The sequence below is a fragment of the Homarus americanus genome, unplaced genomic scaffold (assembly GCF_018991925.1).
Source record: "Homarus americanus isolate GMGI-L3 unplaced genomic scaffold, GMGI_Hamer_2.0 scaffold7626, whole genome shotgun sequence".
Classification (NCBI taxonomy): domain Eukaryota; kingdom Metazoa; phylum Arthropoda; class Malacostraca; order Decapoda; family Nephropidae; genus Homarus; species Homarus americanus.
Genome location: NW_024718273.1, coordinates 19,929,083 through 19,956,770, shown reverse-complemented (window position 1 = coordinate 19,956,770; position 27,688 = coordinate 19,929,083). Strand labels below are relative to the sequence as shown.

General features: G+C 37.7%; 1 protein-coding gene across 7 annotated transcripts; it reads left to right on the top strand.

Annotated features, from left to right (window-relative positions):
- LOC121859564 (lysophosphatidylserine lipase ABHD12-like) lies at positions 1-25,967 on the top strand. Of its 7 annotated transcripts, none has more exons than XM_042356496.1 (11): positions 1-20; positions 1,805-1,937; positions 2,429-2,505; positions 3,302-3,420; positions 5,444-5,543; positions 7,065-7,273; positions 10,050-10,182; positions 13,643-13,760; positions 18,052-18,213; positions 18,942-19,069; positions 22,614-25,967. In XM_042356496.1, exons 3-11 carry the CDS (start codon positions 2,441-2,443, stop codon positions 22,663-22,665), a joined length of 1,086 nt encoding a protein of 361 aa, XP_042212430.1. In that variant the 5' UTR covers positions 1-20; positions 1,805-1,937; positions 2,429-2,440; the 3' UTR covers positions 22,666-25,967. The 7 variants fall into 7 exon arrangements, with proteins under 7 accessions (XP_042212430.1, XP_042212426.1, XP_042212425.1 ...); XM_042356492.1 differs by lacking the exon at positions 1-20 and adding an exon at positions 581-664; XM_042356491.1 differs by lacking the exon at positions 1-20 and adding an exon at positions 740-837.
- The last annotated feature ends 1,721 nt before the right edge of the window (positions 25,968-27,688 follow it).

Sequence of the window (27,688 nt, the reverse complement as noted above, 5' to 3'; positions counted from 1 at the left end):
ACCTGAGGGAGAAAAGAGGGGTGAGTGGGTCCGCACTCAGCAACAGAGGCCGCATCAGGGGCGGCAGGAGCTTCGTAGTAGTCATATAGTATTGCAAGTCCCTCCCATGACTTTTCTAATATATTTTTACAATTATTTATGGTGATGTAACAACTCCCTTGGGCAAGTTGTTCCATATTTTTACTGCCCTTAGTTCAAAAGATTCTTTATTTCTTGTTGTCTTTGCTTCTTTTGAGTAAAGTTTCAGACATGTCCTGGGCGTTATGCAGTCTCTCCAAAGCTGAACCACATTTTAAAGATCTTCATCATAATATTCATGCATCATTTTGTAAATTTCGACCATATCAACTCTTAGCAGCCTTTATCTTAAGCTAGGTAATTTTAACTTCCTTTATGTCTATCTGGATATGCTAAATCTTTCAGTCCTGGTAGTTGTCTTGTTGCTCACCTCTGGACTATTTCTATCTTATCAATCACGTCCTTAGTTTGTAGTCATCAAACTGCACCAGTGTCTAGGCCTAAATAAAATCAAAAGGAGATTCAATTCCTTAAGATATTCCTTCATACAGCTTCTGGGGAGGGGAGGGACTGGTTTGTGGTCCTCCCTTCTTGCTATTGATCACTTCCTTCAAAATCACGATAGTAAATTTTCATAAAACATCAGGTAATATATTCCCACAATACTTTACCAGGGTTTTATGTTATAAGCTAAACAAAATCAATGCCTTCACATTCACAGCAACTGATACTAGTAAGGCAAGTTCAAAGAAAACGTGTAAGTCACCACTGAAGAGTAAGCTACATGTTGAGGGCGGTGTTTACTGTGTAGTGCAGGAGGTATATTATGTAGTTCATTTACCTATACTATACTGTAGTTAAAAAAATGGGTAATTATATAGGACTAACCCGCGGGAGAAATTGATTGAAAATAATTATAAAAAAATGGATTTTCTTTGTTATATTATAGTGGACACTGTTGTAGTTTGTGGAAATGTGTTAAAAAATTATAGTTTTAAAATAAACGCGACTGAACATTTGTGGGTATGAAGACCAGACCTAACCTAACCAAACCTAACTAACCTGACCTGACCTAACCTAACCTAACCTAACCTAACCTAACCTAACCTAACCTGACCTAACTTCCCCGGCGGGTTGGACCTATATATTAACCAAAAATAGTTAAGGCAAGTGACATTATCAAAACAACATGTACTTTCACAAAAATCATGTTAATTTTATTGAAGCAAAACTGGTGATATTTATTTGATTTCAGTATTGCTATAATAAATAATTGTACTTCATCATTCAGCACCCGATTCAGGGTCCGACTAATTACCCAAATGTAGCCGCAATAAAGTCAAAGGATGGTCGTACAAGCGTAATTCGGGCTGTGAATCACTTCTTGATTATTATTTGGTGTCATAAAGTCACAAAAAATTGGTAAACTTAATTTAATCTGAGTTGTGTTAGGTTAGGTTAAGTTAGGTTAGGTTAGGTACATGCACTTGATCTATTAACTCAAATTAAATTATGTTTTCCAATTTTTTTTTACTTTGTGACACCAAATACTAGTCGAGAAGTGATTGTTAACCCGATTTATTCATGTAGGACCATTATTTGACTTCATTGCGGCTACATTTGGGTAATTAGTCGGACCCCCTGATTCATACCTAATTAGAAATTAAAATCATTTTAAACATATGTATTGTTCTATGAAAAAATTCACAAACACAGTATTTTCTGTAGGAATAAGATCAATTTATGAGTTATAGTGTAGTTATGATTATGGACTCAATCTACCCAGCAGGTTGACCAACACCCACTAAGGCCGCAGAAAATACCATACATGAACAATGGGATCAAAGTGCAGGTGTGCGAAGATTACCAGAGGAGAGGTTGAGTAATCTGTGATGAGAGACGTCCTACGGGTAACCTAAGTAAGCCAGCAACCATTAAGTAAACTGCTCATGTTATAGAAGGGTAAAATTATCATTTCGGTTATCCACCAATTTGGAACTTTCCATCATCTTATTTCACCTGATAATTAACCACGCCAATGCTAACCTAATATAATATAAATTAAATTAACCAGCTGCAAGTTGGTGGTGTGATATACTGTATTGTATTGTACTAAATCCATCACAATCATCACAGTGGTTTGCACATTGACTCAAACTTTTAGGATTTGGAGTTCAAGATCCACCATTTATAAGGCAAAGTATTTCTGTTTACCCTGAGTTGCCATGTTATTTTGATTGATGCCAGTAAAAACATACATTTGAAATTTTAGTTTGTGATTGCACTCTGTATGGTTGAATGTGTGTACTGTACTATATAATGACACACTATTGTTTTAACAATGATGACGGTTTAAGAGATGCTGTTCACTGTATTGCTAAATATATTTACTCATATGTACATGTTCTAGAACTGAAGCACCATGGATATTCTTTCCAAGTTGGGGATATGGCAGTCACATGCAGGTCGACGCAGAAAGTTTAACAGGTATGTTTTGAGAATTATATTTTCACTTCTACTGTAGTTTGGGATTTTTTGGCAGAACTATTGCAACAAGGCATCAATTTTTTTATCTTTCTTTCTTCTTCAAAAGACGGAGTACAGTATAATTTTCCAGGCCTTAGCTGCCTTAACAATGGTTCGTTTATTATGACTCCAGTTTGAAATAATAATTATATAACTGTATACCCATTGACCTCCTCCAAGTGTGAATAAGATTTTCATGAAAATATGGATCTCCTGAAGATTAGGCATTGTAGCTTAAGTTTCTTGAATGGTTAAACTTCTTAATGTCACAAAGGCGTTAAGCTAGGATTAGGGTGTTGAGTCATCGGGTGAAATAGGCTCGGGTACCCAATCTTCAGGTGATTCAAAAATACTTACCAGAAATAAACTAGAAGGTTATTTGGACCCTTGAAGTGAAATACCAAGACCATAACAGAAATAGTGAAGATAAATGAATCACTTAGCATGAAGGGAGAATACTTGTGTGCCCACCCTTGATTCTGATCATAGCAGGAGAAAGGCTTGAATGAGACAAAATAAAAGTGGATCACCAGAAGATTAACCACCCTAATACTGTACTAACCTAACCTACATTAACCTAACTTACACTGGAATTATTCAAGCTTATTTCATCATAAGATTAACCACCCAAACACTAAACTAACTTAGCCTAATCCTCAGGTGGTATTTAGGTGTTTAATCATCTGGTGAAATAAGTTATGGTTCGAGGTAATCATCAGGTAAACCCAGATTTCTTATACCAGTTTTAATTCTTCAGGTACCAGAGGTTGGTAGTATATGGATTAGCAGTGACTGTTTTTGTGATGTGGGTTGTGGTCCCCCTCATCTTCCACTTCTCACCAAAACTTCATCATTTTTTTGTGTTACTTCACACAGGTATTGTAAAACTTTCTCTTGTATTTTTCATTGGGAAATTTGTAAGATTTTTAAACTTAAAATTAATTTTACTGTAATGGTCTTGGGTGAAGGGTTTAAGGATTTTTCAGGTCGTACTGTAATCGTAATTTATGATAGATAGTCTGATAAAGTTTAAGGGTTTGATAATGTTTTAAGGGCCAATTGAACACCAAACCTATATGCATGTATGAATGATTGGCTGTCAGTGTTTCTTGGTTATACAGTACCTACTGTTCAAGAGTGCTTTGTTTCCGTATCTGAGTTCCTATATATTTTTATAAAGTTTCTATTTCATATTGCCTACTTAACAATATTGGTGTCAGATTCACAGGGTTCACTAAGAGTGCTTATGGACGAACCTATATTATGGCATAGTGTACAAAATTTGCAATCTCACTGTGACCTTTTCCTAGTTAATAAGAAATGTACTACCAGAGTTACAGGAATAAATTTAATAAAAGAACAAATAAATTTTTAGCCTCCCTGGTGACTCGGCTTAATACTGTACTCGCCTCATTCAACAGAGACAATGCTCACCCTAAGGGACTGTTGAGTCTGACTAAGGTGTAACACCATGTCAGTAATGTATCCCTTCATCCAACTTAAATTTGGCAAGAACAACCACAATATAATGTAGGTGTTAGTGAGTATGACCAACATAAAATATATATACAGGTAACTCGCGTTTGATTTAAGCATTTTTGGAATAACGCAATTGTTCAATTAATACTAAAAGCTAATTTACGGTCACCTATTTTTTTAATAACGCGCTCAAGACAGTTTAAATTTGCCGCGCGTATTCACCTGGTTGCCTGGCAGTGGACGCGCGTGTGATGCCGGGTGAGGTGCTTCTAGGTTATTACTATATAGTCGCAGTCATATCAACATCAACGATTTTAATATTATTATTAACAATAATAATTACTGTATTATAATACTGTATTAATAAAGATTATTACTACTAATGATGAAGATAATGATGATAATGAATTGTTCTGTACAACAACTGTGACGACGTCCAGCAAGCTTCCCTCATATCGCTTTCTCAGTTCACACTACCACTACTTTTCCTCTATGCTTTCATTTGCATTGTGTGTTTATCACGCACCTTTTTAGTGTTAAACGCTGTTTTCCCCATTGAGCATGTCTGGAAAATGTCCATCTGCCTCTTTTGGGGCGCCTAAAACTAAAAAGGCACATTACGCTAACAATATTATTTATAAACACCGTTGGGTTTGGGTAATTGCTCTCCTGCGAGACACTCAGGGTCTGGCCTGTTAGTCGCCTCACGGCATTTGACTGCACCACATGAGAAATTATTGGATGTAATGAGTCATAGCAAGCTTGCTAGTATAATCACGATAAAATAATTATTTCTAAACGTAAGTGTCATCAGAACACAAACTTTTTGTTTACTCTTAATACATCACTTTTTACTGTTGTTGTTTCATGGGATTGCAATGTGAACCTTATTCTGTTATAAAGTTTACATATTTAGGAAAAATGGTTGTATCTCTTTTGATAAATCGGCCAACAGCCAAAATATTAGTAGAATACTGGAAAGAGCACATGTTTGTGTCCATGCAGCTAAGTGTTGTTTACAGATATTGTGCAGAGTCTTTATAATATGAGTCAGATTTACCTTATACAGTACTGTAATTATCATTTTTCTCTGTTCATACAGGTATTACTTTAACTTTGTCTCATTCCTCAAACTCCTTTGCTCTGGTTTAACCTTCTCTTTCACCACTTGACTTAGGATCAAGTCTTTAAGTAAATAACTATCCTTCCTCAGTGGGTAGAAACTCTTAGCATTTATTGGATCACTTGGATATTAGTCACCCCACCTTTTTCACCTGATTATTAAGCACTACAGTTTAATGCTACCTGGGGGTGTTAGATTAGGTTTGAAACGTTGGTTAGCCTTAAGGTGAAATATGTGAGGGTGATTTCATTTACCACATGAAGATCAGCTCTACTATTAATTTTTTCCCTATTCCAGTGGACAGCCAATTAGATTCCAACAACCCAGAGAATGTTGGTCTACCAGGAACTCGGAATTTCTATCTTCAGACAGATAAATTTGTCTTCATTGGCTTATGGTGAGAACATAATTGCCTTTTTATTATAATCAGTGTGTTATGTGGTAGAATAGGTAAGTATGTGTTAGAATAGTTCAGTAGGTAGTAGGCATCTACCAAACAGGGAGGTACTACCACCTTGAATTGAATTGAATTGAAACAGTTTATCTAGCTAGAAAAACACAGTTATTGGAAGCATAATGTGTTGTCTAATGGTAGACCCTGCTGCCATATGGCATCACGAAAATTTTTGCCAAGTCTCAGGTTGCTGATCTGACTTTCTGCCTCATTTACACACAATTGCAGGGTCTCAATTGTTTCTCTTACTCTGACAGCACAACTTATATCTATCGTTTCTCACTACTGTATTGATCTTTTTTTTAATTTGCAATTTTTTATAGTTCTATATTATTATTATATTTAATCTTTTTAATTTGTATTTTTATTATTATTATTAATATTATTATATATCTTCACCTCCCAGGCCCTGATGTGGGTCAGTGACCTGTGCCTGGATGGGCTAATCCCTTTAAAAAACAAAAACAAATTAACACTCCATTCATTTACATCCTGTGAATAGTCATTGTAATAGTGTACAGTATTTAGTTTTGCTTCAGAATATTGTTTAATTACTGTACTGTATAATTTTAGTGCTGTATGTTAAACTGGCGGGGGCTTTAGGATTGCTATCCATTCATTTGTCTGTTCATCTGTGTATATCTGTCCTCAGTTTTTTATGACCACTGGTCTTAGAAAAATCACTTAAAGGTGTTCAACATACCTGGCATACATTTAGGCAATATTCAGACAATAATACATAGTAAATAGTTTTTGGAATTGATGAAAAATAGCCAGCTAGGGTACACTGCTAGTGGATATGTACTGTAGTGAAATACAGCTTGTTTAGTTGACAGCATAGAACTCATTCGTCAAGTGATTTGTAAGACACAGTACAGTACCTATCAAAACTCCTTCAACGGAACTTATCTTATCATCTTGAGTTGTTTGTGGTCTGGGGGAGACGAAACAATCCCAAACAGATGAGAATAGCTTCCCTAAAAGACAACTGCTCACCACTATATCACTGACTGGTTTGAGAGGGTAATAGAATATTGGTCTGGCTGTTGCTTCAAAACATCTGGGAATTACTGTACACGTTCACTGGGTTAAAAGTTTTGCCGTACCTTGTGACTCAAACTACCAAGCATAATGTTTTAATGGAATCACCTGAAGATTATCCTCCAGTTTATTTCACCTCATCATTAACCACCCTAATGCTACATGTGGGATTACACTGCGGTAGACTAAGATAAAGTAGGTTAAGGTAAGTAAGGGTAGGGTTGGTGAAGAAATGATAAGTTATTTTATGGTAATGTAGGTTAGGTTAGCATTTGGGTGGTTCATCTTCAGGTGATCTTTTTACTGTTACCTGTGCTATAACAAGAGCTCTTGAGTTTTACAGTTATAGCTGACAACTATGTAGTTATATACACACACTACAACCTGTACTGTATATTTTTTTATCCCAAATTTCACTCGCAGGCACATCTTACCAGGATCATTGAGTCATTCAGCTCCCGAGGGAGACTCTGACCTGCGGGAAAAGTGGTTCCAGGCACAACTGAAAAATGACAGGCCTATCGTACTCTACTTACACGGCAACAAAGGTTCAAGAGGGGGGAGTCACAGGGTAGAACTGTATAATAAACTTCGTCAGCTGGATTACCACGTTATTGCCATTGATTACAGAGGTAGGTGGCTGTTTGGACTACCTACCTGTGGACATTTTGATACACTGACAGGTAGCCATTATGGTAGACCTTTTCTCTTTCTTTTTTCTGGGCTACTTATCACTTATTTACTTACCATACTCACTCACTTACTTACCTACCTTATTACTTACTATACTTACTTACATATTTATGTATTTAGTTATTTTATCCTCTTTGCCTCTGGTCAGCTTACTGGTTGGTCAGTTTTATGTCCATAATGAATATCTAAACACAGAAATCCTTCTGTAGGATTTGTCAGTTGACAATAAACTGAAATGTAATCTTTAACTATAAACATTATCAAGAGACTAACATTACCTAGAAATAAGACATACTGTATAGGGCCATACTCTTAGTCCTTCCCTCTCCTTGTGGAATAATTTCATCATCGTACTGACATATTCCTAATTACTTTATCCAGCACCTCTCAGTCCCAGTAGGTGCCAGATAACCAAGGTTCTACTGTATATTGGTGTACCCCAAAAACTGATGCCCCAATAACCACCAATTCTGACTCATTCCCGCCATCTTTGCACTTGTTTACACTTAACATGTGTCTCTGACTTCGTGTTTTTTTTATATCCGACTTCGTGTGTTATACAATCATGCCTAAACACCCCAGTGATAGTTCCTCTAGGGGCAGCTTGAGGTGATGCAATAAGGTGTAATAAAAGCATAATAAAGGTGGTGATGGACCAGTAAAGCTTGGTAGAGACTGAACTTGCCACCCTATTACCATCTCTACCATCCTCAGCTTTACATTGCTTATCTAATGCTTATTGTACTTGCTTCATATGAGGCTCTCCGCATTAAAAGGGGGTGAAGCGCCAAATTCAAAAGGCTGAGAAAAACGAGTTTAGACAACCATAACTTTGTTTGTTTTTTAAGCTAGAGGGTTAATTTTTTACTTTTCTTTATCATGCAGCTCAATCCCTCTCCTAGCGAACTGTGAAAACTTGCAGTTAGTACTGTGAATAGTTATTATTTTATTGCAAGTTGAATGAGAATAACTACCCATTATGTACAGTTGTTTGATCTTCAAACCAACAATAATCACATTCTTCTGCAAAATTTTCTTATTATTGTGGACTAATACTGTAAAACAAGTTAATGATCACCAAAAACAGCACTCGTCTTACACCCCCCCATAAACCTCCCAAACCACCTCCACCCCCCAAAAATGAAATACAGTAATAATAAAAAACTCATTTGCCTATTAGTAGCCAAAGATTTATAATATTGTTAAGTATAATAGTGTGTAATGATAAGGAAACACCACTACACTCATCCCCCACCATTACCCCCCAGCCCATGCCCCCCCAACATAATCAACATAGGCATACAAAGGTGGAAAAAGTTTGCATAATCTTTGGTAAAAACAGCATTATGATAATAGCATTACAATCTTACCTTGTTTAGTTCCTTTGTTTTATTATCCCTGAAGATCGTAGCAACTTGAAGTTACGTAAATCGTGAGGAGTGCGTATAACTTTAACGGCCTCGTCATAATCATTCACGTCTTGATCAAAGTCTTTCTCTGCACTTTCTAAAAATCGCCACACTAATTCTTCATCAACTAAATCATTGATAATTGATGCCAGCAACAGTTCAGTTTCATTATAAGACTGAGGTATGGGCTCACTTTCACTAGCATTCGTTGGGTCAGGCTCACTTTCATCACTATCAAGATCAGTGCATGTCCTGTCACTGTCCACTTGTACCTTTTCACAGTCTGTATATTCTTGTTGTGATACATTAGTGTCACTGTTGTGCTACCATTAGACTCACTTTCATCATTTTCATCTTCACTTTCATCGTCATTATTGCCGTCAGTGCATGTCATGTAACTCTGTACCAGAACACAGTCTGCAAAAAGGTCTTGTGATGCATAGCAGTCACTTTTTGTATTATGAGTATACCAAAATCACTATCACCAAGCATTCCTGGGGTGTCCACATGAGCACTGTCGTCAAACTCTCGCTCAGGAATAATAGGCTCCTGAACCCACACCAGAAGGCCTGGCCTCACTTGAGTCTTGCTCCAATATCAGGCAGATATTGCACAGCACTTCTCACACCCGTGGAACACGAATAACGTCAATGTTACACCGAAAAGTTGTCAAAAATAGCAGTAGAAAGTACACTGAACTTCCTTATGCTACACAACGTGCCAAAACTAACAAGGAGGCAGCATCTGGGTGCGCGGATTGGCCGAGGAGCTGTGACGTAGCAAGGGTAAATCCATTGTGATTGGCTGCTTCAAGGGGTATGGTCCGAGGGATGCATGCTGTCATTGGCTCACGCTCCTCTCCCTCTGAATGGGATGTTGCCACCTTACCATATTTCTATTCTAGCTCGAGGGTTACATCCAACGCCAACATGTAGAAGAAGGGTGAAAACAGTGATATCCATCATAAAACGCATCTTGGCCAGGGTGTCTCTTCACCCCCTTCTAATGCTGAGTGCCTCATATGTCTGCTTTATTTTTTTTGCTTGACAGTGTGCACGACAAAGATATGTCGAGTGTAGATGGGAGTTTATGGAGGTTGACCAGTCCCTAACCCCTGAATTTGTTATGTTCTTAATTGGATTAATTGATTCAATAACCGTTAGTTCACTAACCAACGACTTTTCCCGGTCCCTATATCTGTCAGTTATCGAGGCACACCTATGTATCTTGTCATACTCAACCTCACTTTGCAGCCACCATTTAATTTGTCTGTATTAATATAAAAAGTCTTGTTTTATCTTCTCAGGTTTTGCAGATTCATCAGCTGGTGACCCACTTGAAGAAGAATTGGTAATGGATGCAAAGGCCGTCTTCAGTTACCTTCTTGACTTTGCTGGAACTTCTCCGATTTTTGTCTGGGGTCATTCTCTTGGTACAGGGTAAGTTTAAGTATCTGAAGTTATTTAACCATCTGCTATGAACTAAATTTAAGGAAATTACTCTGATTTCTCAGATCACCTCCCCCCCCTCCCCTATATATACAGGTCAACAAATGTTATTCGCGGATTTGGTGATTCGCGGCCATTTTGAGAAGCTAACCCCCGCGAATTTGGGGGGCCCCCTGTACTGTATATGTGCACTTTGTGAAAAAAAAAAATCGGCTTCACTCTTGGGTCTGAAGTGAATACTATGAATCCTGTTGTTTAAGTAAAGCTGGTAACTGTATGTCTGACCGTGAAATTTGTGGACTACAGTAGCCTGGACTGCTGCTGGTCGTGACCTCTTCACTTCAAGTCAGACCTTTATATTCTCACTTTATCTTTACTTTAACTCACCTGTAGTGTTTACTTTTTTGGGTGGAATAAAACCATTTAGCCATTTTTGTTGTGTATTTAACCATTTGTAGTGTATTTTTTCTGATGTTTACACCCAATGGTACATTTAACTTGTAAACCCATGTCACACTTTAACCCGTCTACACAGTAATACGGCCGCTGACGGTCCCTAACTCACATTATTGGGCAACTCTCCTGTATCTCTTCGCTACAGTACTGTCTTGAACTTTTTTCTTTCTTTCTTTTTTTAATTAAGAAACAAAATAGGATGAAATATACAGTAATAACTTTTAAAAAACAAAGACAACTGAAATTATTACAGTATTTTACTCACATTAAATATTACGGTATTATGCAAGGAACTGGGGTTAAAATGTAATACTTTAGTGATAAAATAGAACACACTCAGAGATGTGTTCATAAATTCCTGTCTTGGCCATGCTATTCAATATGGCTTTCTTTCATATACTGTACTTATTTCCTTTGTATTAACCAAAAATAAGTCTTAGACGCATCTCCCCGTAGATCATATGATGTACACCCTTGTGGTCCACTCCTTAAATTTTTCAATATACTTAATTTATTTTCATACTATAGCATATGACAATATACTGTAATCTCCCTGAACCTTCTATTGTTTTCATAATTCACCGTTATTATAACATTATTTAATATTTTATAGCATGATTGACAGTAAGACTTATATTACAGATATTTTATGGTACATACTCTTTAAAGATAATGAAACACTGAAATGTGTTTTTTTATTGATGACAGTTAACCTGGTATTCACCTGGTATTTACTATATTTATACAGTACTTTTATTCACATTAAATTGAACATATTTTGCTAAAATACCACAATCAGATATCTTTATTGTAGCAAATGGCAGGAATAGAGTAACTGACAAATTGCTATAACAGGAAAGCTGGGCTGTTAATATAAGCCAAGACTTAAGAGCATTGGTCAGAATTCTTTGTCCATTGTTCCATATTGTGTCACACTGAAAAGGTGAAGATAGTTTTTGTTGACCTTTTCGAGGGGGCGGACAAAATCCTCCTGGACAAAGCTCCCTCAGTAAAAGTGTGTAATAGGACAACCCCCCCCCCCCACCTCCCGAGGGATTTTGTCCTAGGGAGTTTTTGTCTGAGGGGATTTTGTCCTACACTCTGCAAGGGGATAGACTAGCTCCCACAATCAGGTTTTGTAGGCTTAATTTTCTTGTTACAAGCTTACAACAGATTTACTATTATACTGTATAATGATCTTGACACATCAAGTCTATGTGAATGCATTAAGATGGGGTTACATGAAACTATTACATTACAGTATATTTTATTGTGTATAATAATTATAAATATTTTTGCCCGGGAGACATAAACGTGCAGATTAACACCATCCACTGACATAAAAAATGTGCACACATTTAAAACTTATCCCCAGTGTACAGTACAAGTATAGTGGCCCTAAATAAACATTTACTATATACTGTGTTTGTGGATTGCATCATATGTCAACATTTACACAACAGGGTTGGAACTTGGAGACTCAGAATTACTACTAAATACAAGATCTCATTGAATACACAGAGGCTGGTAGACCTATGGAATGGTCTACCAGCCCAAGCAGTGGAATCAAGAACAGTACAAAATTATCAAGAACAAAGGAAAGATCCAACACAGGCCACTGGCCTCCTTCCCTTGGCATGGTCACCTCTAGTGGGTGGCCATTAAGTTAAATAAGGTAAAAAATAATAGAACAAGAATCATGAAAGTTGTGATAGAAAAATAAGGAAGCTACTGTGGAATAAAAACTGCAACCCTCTCAGATCTTGTTTGAATTGATCAATTAATTTTTTTAATCAGTTATTGTTTATTCTCACAAATCTTTGTTTGATGAACACTCGCCATACACGGTCCAGATAAATCATCATCTGCCATCAATGATCTAGGTAAATTCTTCACCTTCTCATTGTGCTAAATGATCTCCCCATTGTGCATGTTGTCATGGGTAATGTCAGAGCAATAATAATTGCTTGTTTAATAGAAAGAAATAGATCAGTGTGTTTGAGCAAACCCTCAAGTCTGTCATTTTGGTTCTTGTTTGAGACCAAATTTCAAACCAGGTGGCTGCTTCACCTAAGTTTTTGGAATCAATTAATTTAATGATTTTTGCAATCTGGTCCTTGAATTATTCTCATGTAACCTTTGTAATTTATATTGTGTGTGGAGAAAAGGGTCCTCCTTTTTTTTAGGCTGCAAATCCACTTTCCAAATATGATACATAGACTGATCTACAAAATATTCTTCTATAGTTCAGCGTTTGATGTTTGAACAGTGTTTCTGCCAACCACACTGCCTAGGACGGGTTAGCTCAATGTCCAGCTCTGCTGCTAATTGTGACGATCTGTAATCTTGGTACCATGACACAGGCAGTACAGTACAGTACAGTACAGTACAGTACAGTCTATCTAAAATCACCAAAAAATAAAAATGACAACTGTTCTAAAATCACAGTGCTGTACATACAAAAACATTTGTGCTCTTAGTATAAAATCACAGCTGTGACACAAAAAAATTAATCTAAAATCATGGTGCCATGGCAAAATAACATCAATACATATTAAACAATTACCAAACTTTTCTTACCCTGTAACCTCATGTATTCCAACATGGTAAATGATTGAATCTAAAACAGAAGCGGTCAGTGTCACAATGACATCTTGTACAAAACTGAAGTCGCTATGTGAATAGTCTACTGTATATGACCTGATTTAATTTCACTGGTGTTGTCAAACTGCTGAACTTAGGGTCAGGAGAGTCTTAACCTCAGTTACCACCTGCCTGGACCTCACTTACTGCACCTGCTTGTCTGACCTCTGAAAAATTACTGTGTAAATTCCCTAACCCAAACAAATATTGCTTTTCTTTGACACAAGTTTGGTCATGTGTGGGGGCGTGTTGCTTCTCCCCCCCCCACCCCCCTCTCCCAATATGCCCATGGTTCTTCAACAAGTATTTCTGTGCAGCTAATTTCCTTACTTAATATTTTCTCCTCCATCAGAGTGTCGTGCCATGCAGTATTAGAGCTGTGCAGGAGGAAACGGTGTCCTCGGGGTCTCATATTAGAAGCTCCATTTAACAATCTTCATGATGAAATACAACGTAATCCTTTATCTCAGGTAATATAATTCTTAGTATCATATAGCCTAGCATAATCCTCAGTACAGCACCAATATTAATATGAGAATAAAAGTTTTGATCTCCTCAAAATGCAGCATGTATCTCCATTTGCTGTGGTATACACGCACGCACGCACACACACACACACACACACACACACACACACACACACACACACTTGTCAACCGTCAGTGAGACAAGACGTGCCCCGAAGGTGCTTCCGGTTTTAGCAGCCAGGCCGAGTCTGTTTGGCCCTGCCACTGCCCCTGCTATACCCCCAACGCCCTACCAGCCTTACTACACCGGGATCTATTCAGCAAAACATTCTAGTGATTAGTGAACGATTGATTACCGAGCAGTGTTCCTATAGTGCACTTAAGGAAAAGCACAAAAGCACAGCAGTGTGACTGGACCCGACCTAACCTGACCGGGACTTTCTTAGCAAAACATTCAAGTCATCAGTGCAATAAGTGATTATCATACAGTGTTCCGATAGTGCACCCCAAGGAAAAGTCAGACAGTGGGCACTTTATCGGTCACCTTTAAAGTGCCAGTGACAAGGACCACCGCGGTGTTTACATATATCGTGAAAACTGTGTCGGCGACCCCAAGCACCAGGGACAAAGACCCAAGGTTTTTACGACTGACAAATATTAACAGATGTCTACCAGTGTCAGTGGCCCTCAAAGTGCCGTCAGTGACTTTATGGCGGAAGAAAACACTTCGGTCCTACCCCAGATATCAACAGATGTACCAATCTTCTCGATGCTCTCTGTACCATATAAAGCGTGGGAGCGTTTATCCTGATGAAAGTGTTATCGCGGCTCAAGTCACTGAACATATTCCACGCGAAGAGTAGACAGGGCCGTCGTACATATAAGCCCATTAGAACGTAATCTTCACTAGGAACCGGAGAAACCTATTAGACGTACCTTACACTGAAGTTCCAGGATGTGGTATGATCTCCGTCTCTACTGCTATCCAGCGTCACTTCCTAGCTAACAAGTTTGGCGAGCTGGCAACTACGAGTCAGGTCAGCCGCTGCCAGCGTCTTTGCCATATGTGAGGCTTGGCAAATTGTGCTAAACGTGTCATATTGAGGATATCAACTCTTTCATCACCTTCCACATAGGCGGAGGGGCATTGCCTCTTCTGTCAAGATGACCTGCCCGTCCGCCCTGGATGTTCAAGTCCCAGCAGATGTTGGCAATATGGGTACATGTTGTGCCAACGGGCCCACCCAGCACTGCTTCCATCATAATGTGTGTGGCATACCATCCTTCGCTCACCCACCAGAGACACTTTTAACAATCATCTCATTACCACCTCAGGTTAGGTACCCATGTGCCAAGTTATATTATGTGGGATTATAATGAATGACACCACTGATATCCGGACCATCTTCACTATCACAAGTTGTGAACTTCCCCACCCGGTCAAAACTCACCCTTGATTATCTTAACTGACTAAGCGGACCAGTACCAACCACCTCAACCAATGCCTCCTATCAGGTGTATGCCCATCAGTGCTCTGGTCCCCAGCTGCCACTCCCTCAAGTACAAGACCTACATCAAGACCTACAGGCGATTACTGACTCTGCAGTGGTGGATGACGTGGAAACCAAATGGATAAATTATACCAACACCACCACGAGCTCACCACCACTTCTTCCCGAAGTCCGTCAGATCTCACCCAGCTGACTGCCCTGGATCCCAGGATCAAACGATAGTGCGTTAATCTGAGAGATAGGCTTACGGCTCTGTAAGTGACGGCGAACTCTGGTACAGGCGAACGCCTGCGCAACAACGGATGCAATGGCACTGCGTGCTGAAAAATGCATTTTGACGCACTTAGTAGAAGAATTTGAGTAGCAAAACGCCTGGACAAACTAAAATTAAACGCTCTACCACCCCAATGACTTACCAATGAAACTCTTCAAGGAGTTCTCCCGGAGCTTGCTAAACCCTATGCTCCATCATCAATGCTTCTCCAGTCAAGGCAGATGCCCAGCTGACTGGAAGACCTCTTATGTATCACCAGTGCCCAGTCAACCATTACAATCCTTAAATCAGCTATGACCTATTGCAATCACCCCAATACCCAGCTTAATCTGTGAAAGTTTTGTGTTGACTGGGCTTATGCTGATATTGCAGGAGTCTGAGCCCTCAGCAATTTGGCAATATGAAACTTCCTCCACCACTCACTGTCTTGTCAGCTTTCTTGATTACATATACGCCATCTCGGCGAAAAACGTCTGTAGCTGTCGCCTTCATTGATTTCACGAAAGCATTCAACCTAGTCGACCACAATATAATCATCAACAAAGCTATTGACCTCGGGCCGGAGAAGTCTTATACCATGGCTTACAGACTTCCTCAGTGACCGACGCCAAGCTGTGCGCTTCGAGGCTGTCTCCACCTTTCAGTCACCTGTGGCGTTCCCCAAGGCACCAAGATGGGACCACTCTGCTTCCTTATGCTCATCAATGATGCCTAAGAGAAACCCCTGCTGCTGGAAGTATGTCGGCGACTCCATCATTGGGATCAGCGTCAACAATTCTCCTTCCTATACCGCCCTTCAGGATTTATTGAACAGTCTCCAAAACTGGGCCACCAACAACCATGTCAACATCAACCATACCAAGACCATGGTTATGCACATCAACCTCTCCTCCGACATTGTCCCTCCTTCCATTACTTTTGGTCGAACACACTCCAGGTTGTGGATTTCCGCGGCTCCTCGGCGTCACCATAGACAACAAACTAAATTGGAAACCACCGTCAGGAAGTTGTCAAATCCTCAGTTTCCGTCTCACCTCCTCCGCCGACTCAAGTCCTCGGAGTTCCTGCGAGCTCCTCAGTGTTTACACAACATTCATACTTCCCAAGCTCACCTATGCCTCCCTACCTGGTCTTCCTCCTAAATGCCACACAAACACCTAGAAAAAGTGCAAGAGGGCATGCAGATTATTCTCTCCCCTTCCTACTCACATATCAAGAAGCTCAACACACATGACCCTTTACTCTCACTGACCATCACACGACCTCATCAGCATATTTGGTAGAAGCTTCTACACCATCCTCGACACCGGCTCCTACTACTCACCTGAGATCCTAGCCGAGAATGCTGTTCGACACCACAACCGCATCCAGCCCATACGTTCCGCGAACTGATCGCTATAAAGCCCAGTCCCATTGTAGAAATTATCAATAACTTGTAATAAACCAGTGTATTCACTCCCAGTAAATACTACTTCTTGCACTGTCACTGTGTTGAAATGCCCTGTAGTTTGAGCTTTCCCCATCTAGTTATTATATGTCTTATTTGTATCACTTATGTTACTTGTATATTATTTGTAATTCGAAACCCATTCCCCAAATATGTAACTGTATATTTTCAGCCTTCTGGCTGCCAAGCTCTTTCAATAAACCGTTAATTATTATTATTATTATTATTATGTATGCACAAGATTCAGGCAGAGATCATCTTGGTCCACTGCTGATCTGCTCTTTGTGCATTTTGTAATGGTCACTGTCATTTGTATGACCTTCAAATCTGCACCAGAAAACTTTATAATGCCCCAGTTCTCATATACAGTATTTATCATCTCTGAAGATTGAGGCTGTAACACTATATCCTAGTACAGCAATTGAAAAATATATGATTACATAAACTTTGAATTGTAACTGAATAGTGGGGAACATTAACTCCAACAGCTTGTTCTCAATTCCATTTTCTTGAACACAATACAATTACCACAGAGATTGTAGTATAAGAAGTATCACTTGGCCAAATCATAAAGAAATTTTCCTACATTGGCCCTCTGGCAAAATTGGTGAGAAGATCCAATGACACCACATCTGTAACATGACTCGTGAACCTCATCTATTATTGTAGACATTTGTACTGTACTACCATATATATATAATGTCTTCGTTGAATATGGCTGATCCTTTCCTTTCAATACTGTTTGGAAACCCATGAAAATGAATGTTTGGTTCCCTAAGTATTGTATTGCAGTTTAACACAGCAGTATGATCCACCTCTTCTCTTATATTGAAGGTCCAAACCATCCTGAGACACTAAGACCATTGTGTCTGTTAAACTCACATTCAATTTCCTGTGCCATAAGATGCTTGACAGTGGTATTGTATACAGATCATTGTTTGTCTCCTCAGTCCTACAAAAATATTCTCATCACAATTTTCCATATAGAAATGATACTAAAATATTAATGCTTTTGCTTACTTTTTATTTGAAAATAATGTAATGATTCTCTTCTGTTCTCAGATCTTTCATCCCTTACCGTACTTTGACTGGGCTTTTATAGACTCTGTGAAAGATACTGGGTATGCATTTGAAAGTGACAAGCACATAGCTGACATCACATGCCCAATCCTCATTCTCCACGCACAGGATGATTATATCATACCCATTGAACTTGGCCGAAAGGTATGTAATTTTACGTGTGATTGCTTGTTACAGTCATTTTCAAGAAAGAGCAACATTCAGGGTATTTCAGAATAGCTATTCATTTTTTTTTTTTTAGTCAATCCTCACTTAATTGGGTATTGGAGTAAATACTAGACAAGTGAACATCTTGAAACAATCATGGTGCAGGATGTTTCATAGGTCACACACCATAGGAAAAATTAATAATCTCTTCACTTTTTTTCTTATTCATTTGAGTGAATCAAAACAAACAAATTTAATCAACAACACCGAGGCATATGGGTGTTTTTGCGTAAATTCTTCTGCAACTGTTGAGTGTGTAGCATCTGGCTTTCTGTACACGATATTGAACTGATTCTTTCCTCTTACTGTTGATTTCTCTGCCTTCTTCATTGACTTGTCAGGATTCCCTCACTTGAATAATAAAAACATTAATTTTCCTAAGTCTTCTACTAGACCCATACATCCATCATCCCACCAAGTCTTCTGTTAGACCTATACATAAAATGGGATGTCACAGTGTCATACAGTACTTCAATCCTTCATATTTATTCAGTCATAGTTATTATTCACACTATGAGTACAGCTTAACAATAATACTTAAAGGAATTATGGAGAAAGAATACAATAGGCCATGGGAACTTAAAAAAATTAAATCTTTTTGTAACAATTGATGAAACATATTTCATCGACTGTACTGTACTGTACTGTACCTTTTTCTATTACAGCTCTACAGAGCAGCACAATATAGACAGCAGGCAGAGAATTTTCCCACAAGATTTATTGAATTTAAGGCAATGTACGGTTATGGACACAACCACATTTCCAGAGCACCTGAGTTTACAGAAATTATAAGGTAAAGATACTTACAATATTACCAGATTACCTGAAGATTAACCACCCTAATGCTGCCTTTAGGGATCAGGTTAGGGGGTGAGTGGTGATAAAGTTACAGGAAAAGTGTCTCAATTGGGGCTGGGAAAAGCTCACAGGAAAAAGTTACATTCTATTTAAATATCATCAGCAAAATGGGTTGGGTTGGGTCAGGTTAGGTTAGGGTTTGAGTGTTTTCTTTGGTCATGTCATACTGTATTTTGACATACAATTTTCAAAAATGAAAACCTAACTACATCAGACCTAACCGAACTACATCAGACCTAACCAAACTACATCAGACCTAACCAAACTACATCAGACCTAACCTAACTCTCATCTGCCTCAAGCTGTACACTGTGACTTTTCTACTGTTTTTACTTTTTTTCTTACATACATTAGATGAGACAGGAAAACTAGAGGTATATATTTATTTGGTAAGTAATCTGGATCACCTTATTTCACCTTAAAACTAACCACCCTAATGCTAACCTAATCTTACCTCACCTACCCTACCCAGACCTGAATTTAGGAAAAGGGGCTATACCCCTAGCCTACATGTCTCGCCTAACATAATGTATAAAGAACCATTGCACAAGAAGTTGCCACACCTTACTTTCAAAAGCCATAAATATATTTGAAATTTTTAATAGTTGTTGAAGCATTTTGAATTTTGTTTTGGTTATCTCAGTGAAAAAGTTGCCATCTACTTACACAGTGAAAGGAAACCAAGTGAGGCTCTATACAGTATAGTGTAATGTACCTTCCCGGGAAAATTAGTTTGAGATTAGAAATACTGTATCTACAAAGGTCTACATGGGGTTAAAAAATACAGGATTTGCAGTGTACTGTAATACCTTCAACCAGGAAATAACATTAAAAGTACATTATGTACAGGTCAGGTAGTCATCATTTATATCGAGGATTCCATTCCTGAAAACTCACGCAAAGTGCAAAATTGCAATACGAATGAGTTAGCTTCCCGAGAAACCATTCATTAAGTGTACAGTATTTTCATATCTCAACAGAACATATGGGAAAAATGTGGTTCAGTTCCCCAGTGACAAGAAACCCCTCAATGTCATATCCAAAAACATGAAATCCTATCTAACTGATATGTAAACAGTACATAACTACTACAGTGTACTACTTGACACATTAATAAAATACAGTATAACTTTGGTACATTACTTTATGGGAGGGCAGCCAGGGCTCACCATAATGAGGTGAGGAGGTGTCACCAACAAGATGTTTCCCGATCATTGTAGGACCTTCGCCACGTTCATGATGTTTTATTACTTCCAGCTTGGTCTCAAGAGTCACAGCCGTTCGTATCTTCTTCGGTATAGTAAGGGAAAAATTGGCAGAATGTTTGGGTGCCGTGATGAAAAGAATAACAAAAGGATAGCACGAATACACACGAATAAAAAAGAACACTTCCCACACAACGAATGGTGGAAGGAAAGATGCAGTCTTGTGGGAGGTGCAGGAGGAAGGGGAAGTTATGATCAGTGAGCGAGAATATGTCTGTGTTCTCTTCATGGTGGTCACCACAGTTGACTCCCAGTGGCACGCGATTTTAATTTTTGCTGGGACCGAAATTCGTAAAAGCGCGGAAGGCCTTCTTTAAATGAACGAGATTTGTTATTTTAGGAAATTCATATAAGCAAATTTTCATATCTCTAACGTTCATGAAGCAAGTGATACCTGTACAGTACTGTGTGTGAAACTAATTTTTCCATAAGAAACAATTTATTAAAGGAGAATGCTTTTGGAGCAGGGAATTTGGGCAGGTAATGGACTGATTTTTTGTACAGAAACATTTAATAATTGGTGAAAAACCTTATCATACTTATGTACTGTATATGCCAGCTTCTTTAAGCTAATTACACTGTTTTTTATTCATTCTAAACGGGAAATTATATTACAATAAGGCTTTAAAATTCTGTCGACTGATGACTTTAATAATTAGTAAGAGGACCAAGTAAATTTAAAAAAAAAAATTAATTCATAGATACATTGACCACTGAGATGTCAACCTCCTTTTCACTTTTGGGAACTCACATGGTTGAGGCTGCTTCCTGTGATGACCCAACAAGTTAGGCAGAGTATATTGTCCATCAGTGCAATGTGATTTCAGATATATAAATGTTCAGTTTAGTGGTGCAGTGCTAGTTAGCAGAATTTCCTCACAAAACTCAGATGCGCATTGTTGGTTATTACTCACAAACAACAAATCACTTAGAGTAACGTAGAAAGGGAGTAAACTTATAAAAATAAAGTAGAAATGGGCTTACAAGGTGTTGTTGCTTATGTTTACTTTATTTTGTGTATTCCAGAAAACTGATTGTGTTTCTAAGTAATAACCATGACTATATATGAGTTTTAAAAAGAGGCAAATTGAATAGTTATGCATTACTAAACACAACCTTAATATACTTCAGAAACTAAACAATGAAGTTCTTTATGGTTTGAAGAGAAGGGATCTTCTTTAGAAAACCAGAAAAATTTATCAATCTGGCAGGTGCTCCTATCGCAACAGCTCGGGTCACACTGTACAGTAGATAAGAACCAGTTGTTTATTCAGCCTGCATAGATACACTTAACTCAGGGTTTTAATATTATCTCTTCCACAATAGTTTGATGGGTTCATGACACTGCCAATCTTCTAGGTCACACCTTCATCTCTTCCTGTACATAAACTGAGGCTTTACACGCTACTTCCAGCTTTGTTTTATCATTGTATTTATATATTATGTATTGTCACATTTCAGTGCACAACTATTTTGCCAAATTCTAAAATAGATACATATGGTAAGCCTCACTATTTCCTCTAATATGCCATGGAAGCCACACATCTACAAAATAGCAAAGCTGCCTCCCAAAAGCTGGGGATGCTGTACAGTTGCTGTAGCTACTTCACTTCTGAGCAGTTACTTCAGGTTTATAAGGTATTCATTTGTCCTAACTTAGAGTGCTGCTCTCATATCTGGGATAGTGGTTCTTCTGTCCAACTGTTAGATAGAGTGGAATCAAAGGCATTTCACATTCCATCTTATTAACTCTCCTCCTTTAGTCAATAATCTCTTTTCCCTTTCTCTTTGCTGCAATGTTGCTTCACTATCTCTCTTTTTTCTGGTAATTTAACAGGCAATGTTCAGTGGATTAAACATCCTGTGTACCGCCAGCAAAACAGTAGGCTCGTAACACTCATCTTGCCCGCGGTGCCCACCATTTCTGTGTGGATGTTGGGCACACTAGAAAGAATAACCAGTTATAGTAGTTTCTTCTTTCCTCGCACTGCCAAACTGAGGAATGCTTTGCCTCTTTCTCTGTTTCCATCCTCTTACATTCTATCTCACTTCAAAAAGCTGGTTTTCTGGCATCTTTGTGGTGTAGATTAACATACAGGTATTCTTTTTCTCCTCTCTTTTTTTTTACACACCCCTTTGGCTCTGATGTGTGTAGATCACTTAGGCCCTGATGGGCTATTTCCCATAGAAAATTTTTATTTTTTATTTTTCCAGAAATTTTGTGAAGAACTCAACAGCAGCTTCAAAAACTCAACATTCACAGTAAGCTTAGAAGCCTCAAGTTGGATCGGAAATGAACAGAAGATCAATGGTTAGAAAAAGTGGTATAAAATTCTTATCATAATTGGTATGCTGTACATATTTCTGAAGTGGCATTTATGTATTTGAAGATATAAAATGTGTTATAGTAATCATGACTGTTTGTAAAAACTGTATAGAAATTTCAGTTTTGCTTACTTGTAAGAGCATGCAGTACGGTACAGTACGGTTATGAGGGTGATAAAGGTTTGGTTCAATATTTTTTTCAAAGTTCGGTACCGTATGAAAGTACAATTAATTTTTTGTACTTTTATCGTACCATTTCGATCCAAACCACTCCCTTGAAATGTTGGCCTGCCACTTGGCCAGGACAATAGCTTGGGGGGAATGTAGGTATGCTCCAGCCTTCAGGTCAGGTCAGGTGAAGCCGTGATGTTAGGTCAGGTCAGATCCGGCCACACTCAGTGAGCCAGTGAGACCAACAAAATTACATTACCCCAGGGAGGGGGTGCCCCTACCAGGCTTTAACAACACACACACACACGGGCTGCCAGTGATACAAGCTAGTGTCGAACGAACCTTCATTGCGTTGCGTTCCAACACATAATATGTAGTTTTTGTGGGCTAGGGACAGAAAATTTTAAGTAAAATATGTAATTTAGTTAATATGTTAGAAAATTAAATATTATCTTAGGAATAAAATACTAAAGTTAATAATATAATTATTCTAGTTTTGTTACACCTTAAATAGGGCTACATTTTGTGTGTGGGGTACAAAATTACGGTACGATATTTTTTCTTTGGTACGAATTTCGATAAATCAATCGTACCGTACCGAACTGCATGCTCTGTTTCTAGGTTGTACAGATTCTCTCATAGGTCACACACTTGGGAAAAATTAGTGTTCCTCTCTCTTTATTTTCTTAGCTTTACATACATGAATAATAAACAGACTCTCCTTTGGTTTTAATTTCTCTGCCATCTTTGTTGTTTTGTTATGGTGCACTACTTGAGACACCTTGTATTTTAGGTTAACATGGATAATCTGACTTCCCATTTTGATTTATTATCAGGTCATCAAACTGCTGGGAACAGTATTTTCTCACTTTTCATGTTTCCCAAGTTTTACCTGTGTGTTCAACAGAATCATGTTCCAACAAGGTGCCAGGGGTCAGTCTTAGGGAAGTTAAATCATATCCTACATAGAGTATGTCTGATAAGTACTACAGGATTGTCAAAGGTTGAAATGAAATTCTTGTATGAAGTAAAAGGTAGAAGAGTGTAAAATTATTTTTTTCTTATGGCCAAAAGGTTTTGAGTAAAATATATTTTGGCAGCTACCACACTGGGTATATCTGGCCCGAGGTAAGTCTAGTCACTTGCTGGTATATATAAAAATGTTAATTCTTATTTACTGTAGATTTGTTATAAAAAGTTCTTGATTATTTTGTTTTTGGTACAATTAACTATACATAATGCAGCCACTTTGTCTGGCTTGTTATGTACTGTTTGTATCAATATGAAGTACCAAGGTTCTTCTCTGCTAATACTCCACCAGCACAAATGTTTGTCAGATTGTATAAGAAAGGTTACACCAAAACTGTGCCTCAATTTTTTTTTAAGTTTTAACTATTTTATGGAAATTACCAACAATTGCAGTAACCAAAAAGGAACTTGAGTTGTTCTAAAAGTTTTCCTGTATAATACTGGAAATCCAACCCATTGCTTAATTAGTTCAGAGACCTTTACAATTTATTTACAATAAAGGAATATTTCATGGCTTTAGGTGAAGTACAGTATTATGAAAAATTTGAATTTCTATCCCTTAAAGTTTGGGTTGTGTACAGTACTGTACTAATTTAATTGCCATAAAATAGCTAAAAATAGTTTTTATTATGAAATTTAATTCTCTACTTTTTAATTGCAGTTGTTCTTGTCTTGTTGCTATGATGTGTGTGCAGTCCCCTTTACTATTGCATTTACAGGGGCTCGTCATATAAATATTCCACAAATCATTACATTCCAACATTTCTTTTTATATGGCTCTACTTTGGTTCCATCATATGTTTACTATTGCAGGTTCCTTCTGTCAATTGTACACAAACACAGGGCTGCTACACTGCACAAAACCTGACGAGCTCCTGTAAACACACTAGTGAAGGGGACTATACATGCTGATGCTTCTGTATATACATTATAATTGACTCAATTTAATCAATAGATGTTTAAAGTGTCATAGACACTAGCTTTTATCATAATGGGGATTATTGACAATACTGTACTGTACAGGCCTGTCAATAGTGTCTAATATTTAGTGTCTTTCAAAGCAAAGTGCAGGTAATTATGTAAAATATACAAGCACCCAAGAGCATTTATAATTTGCCATATAAATCAACACAGTAGAGACCCTCTATGCACTGGACTTCAGTACACTGGAATTTGTGTTTTACAAACTCCTAGGTACTCCAGACCACCTCTCTGTTCAGTGGAAATATTTAAAACAGTTTTGAAAATCCAGCATCTGTCCTGACAGATTGCAAGTTGTTACAGAGCATGCAATTGAATATTTGTGCACATGAGTCACAAATGGCACATTCCTCAATCCGAGTCCTGCCTGCATAAGTATCATATCGGTACATATTGTATTTTCTTTAACGGGGATACTTGAGAGTTTTAAGAAATGGGTAGAATTAAGACAAATTCTTAAGGCACAGACAACATTAGGTCAATGAATACTGTACAGTGGTCTAATCAGATTTGTTGTAAGTCTAACAAGAGCTACTAAGACAAGAGATAAGACATTGCATATTTAAACAGGTTGGGGGGGGCAGGTATTGCTGCATTCACCAAGTTTATTTATGGATTCAATATTATAATCCCATATGATAAGCCTCTAATGGTATATGATTTACAGATTTGTAAAGTAACAAAGTAAATTTACTTGAGTACTTTACTCGAATAACATCTTGGGGTATTTTTTAAAAAGTACAGTACTCAAATTTTTCAGTACTTTTACTTTTACTTAAGGTTTTCTAATACTTTTACTGCAATACAATTGAAAAATAAAAAAATCATTACTCATTACATGCCCCAAACAATAGTTTTAAATATCTAATCACAGGACAAAGGACAAACTTGTAAGCTAACCAATCACAAGCATTTTTCATGTCTGCTGCATGTGAGCATCTGCTTAGTCAAGCTGGGCTTATATTTAGGCCTAAAAGATCCTAATTGTGGACAGCCATAATTTTGAGAATTGGCTATTTATTAATCTCGGTAGAAAGATTTGCAAATAAACATGTGTAATGCTGTGTGTCTTTTATTTTATCTTTAGTTATTTATTTTTTTATTTACTGTGTATTTATTTTAATATTTGAGATGATTAATAATTTTTTTGTTACTTTTTAATTTTAGTACTTGAGTACTTTAGGAATGAGATACCTTTTTACTTATACTGGAGTGCATTGAACTTTGGATACTTTTACTTCTACTTGAGTAATATTTTGCCAATGTAACAATACTTTTACTCAAGTAACAATATCCGGTACTTTTTACAACTCTGATGATTTATCATAAATAATTTAACATCTTCAGTAACAGAAAAAATACAATATACTCTTTATAATTTGTAACTTGGCTTGAATTATTAAAGGATGAGTTGTATCAGAAGGTAGGGTACAGTACTGTATTCCATGACCCCTCACCTGTGAATGCCAGCTATCAGCCTGATTTTATTATAATATTCTTGTATGATCAGCCTCTTATGGTATATAATTTATCATACATAATACAGAATCTTCAATAATAGAAAAAATACAATAATTTATAATTTGACCTGAGAAGAAAAGGATATGCCTCTCTCCTTCCTCCCTAACATGATGTATTAAGCTAATGCAAATTTACTGTACTATTGGCCTAAGAAGAGACGTCCCTGTTTTCGGTATGATTTGTCCAAACAGCAGTATCTGTCAAGTACATTTTAAGGATGGTGTGTACACTGTGTGGGGTGGGACTGCTGGAACCAAGCAAGTGCCGAGTGACCAGCCGGCTGGATAACATTGTAGATTGATGTTTTATTAAAATAACTCTTGAGCAGAACATCTTGCTGCCTAACCTTTTATCGAGAATTCCCTTATAGTTTTGCAGGTTAAAGGGGTAATGAAAATAAAAGAGCTATATCCCAATCCCATGCACGAAAGACGAAGAAGTTGCTTGCATAAAAAAAGACAGCCAGTCCGAGACGATACAGCAACACAGGCTAATAACAACTCTAGGTGTAGAATATTCTGCACATGGCTCTTTTCCTTGCTTGAAATTTGTTTTACTTCTAGAACAATATGAATGCTTTTGTTGTGCAAAAATAATTATTAATTGAATAAGCATTCAAAGAAGTTAGCAGTTTAGCCAAGTTTTATTTTTTCCTAAGTACCGTAACAAATTGCTGTTGAATGGAAATCTCTAATGTTTTAAATTTTGTTCCTGGTTGCTAAAGAATACAATACTTTCCGAGCATAAATGGCCATTCATTTTCTTATAAATATTAGGTGGTATACAATACAGTAACTAATTTTTTATTTAAGCTTATAGCCTCTAAAGCTCAAAGCTTTGTTTTATGAATGGTTTCCCACCTCATGTATTGTTTATATATATTCGGTAAAGACATTGCATAAACATGGTGTTAGGGTGCCAACCCGGGGATAAGTAAAGGCTGCGTCCATAGTCCATTTATTGGCGAAGATGATGGGGGGAGCAGACATGTCCTCACAGCTAAACATCTGAGTCGGAACTGGGCTCCGCATCCGTTGGGACCGATATAGTGTTGCCAAACTGGCACACGCCCTCTATTGTGAAGAACCCGTCCAAAACCCAGCAAAATGATACACGAGTGAAAAAGTTGCAAACTGAATTAATACAAAATGAGTGAAGGTTCTTATCAATGTGCAACTGATACATACTAGAAATAGATCCATTGGCAAAATGCTAACACGTAAGTGATATATGGGGGCAGTCCTCGTCTAAGAGACATGTTC

Bases quoted from the DNA above. Each gene is read 5' to 3' on its own strand.
- LOC121859564 (XM_042356496.1), top strand. From the start codon at position 2,441: ATGGATATTCTTTCCAAGTTGGGGATATGGCAGTCACATGCAGGTCGA. The intron at 10,183-13,642 runs GTAAGTTTAAGT...CTCCTCCATCAG, and splicing joins GGTCATTCTCTTGGTACAGG to AGTGTCGTGCCATGCAGTAT. The intron at 13,761-18,051 runs GTAATATAATTC...TTCTGTTCTCAG, and splicing joins AACGTAATCCTTTATCTCAG to ATCTTTCATCCCTTACCGTA.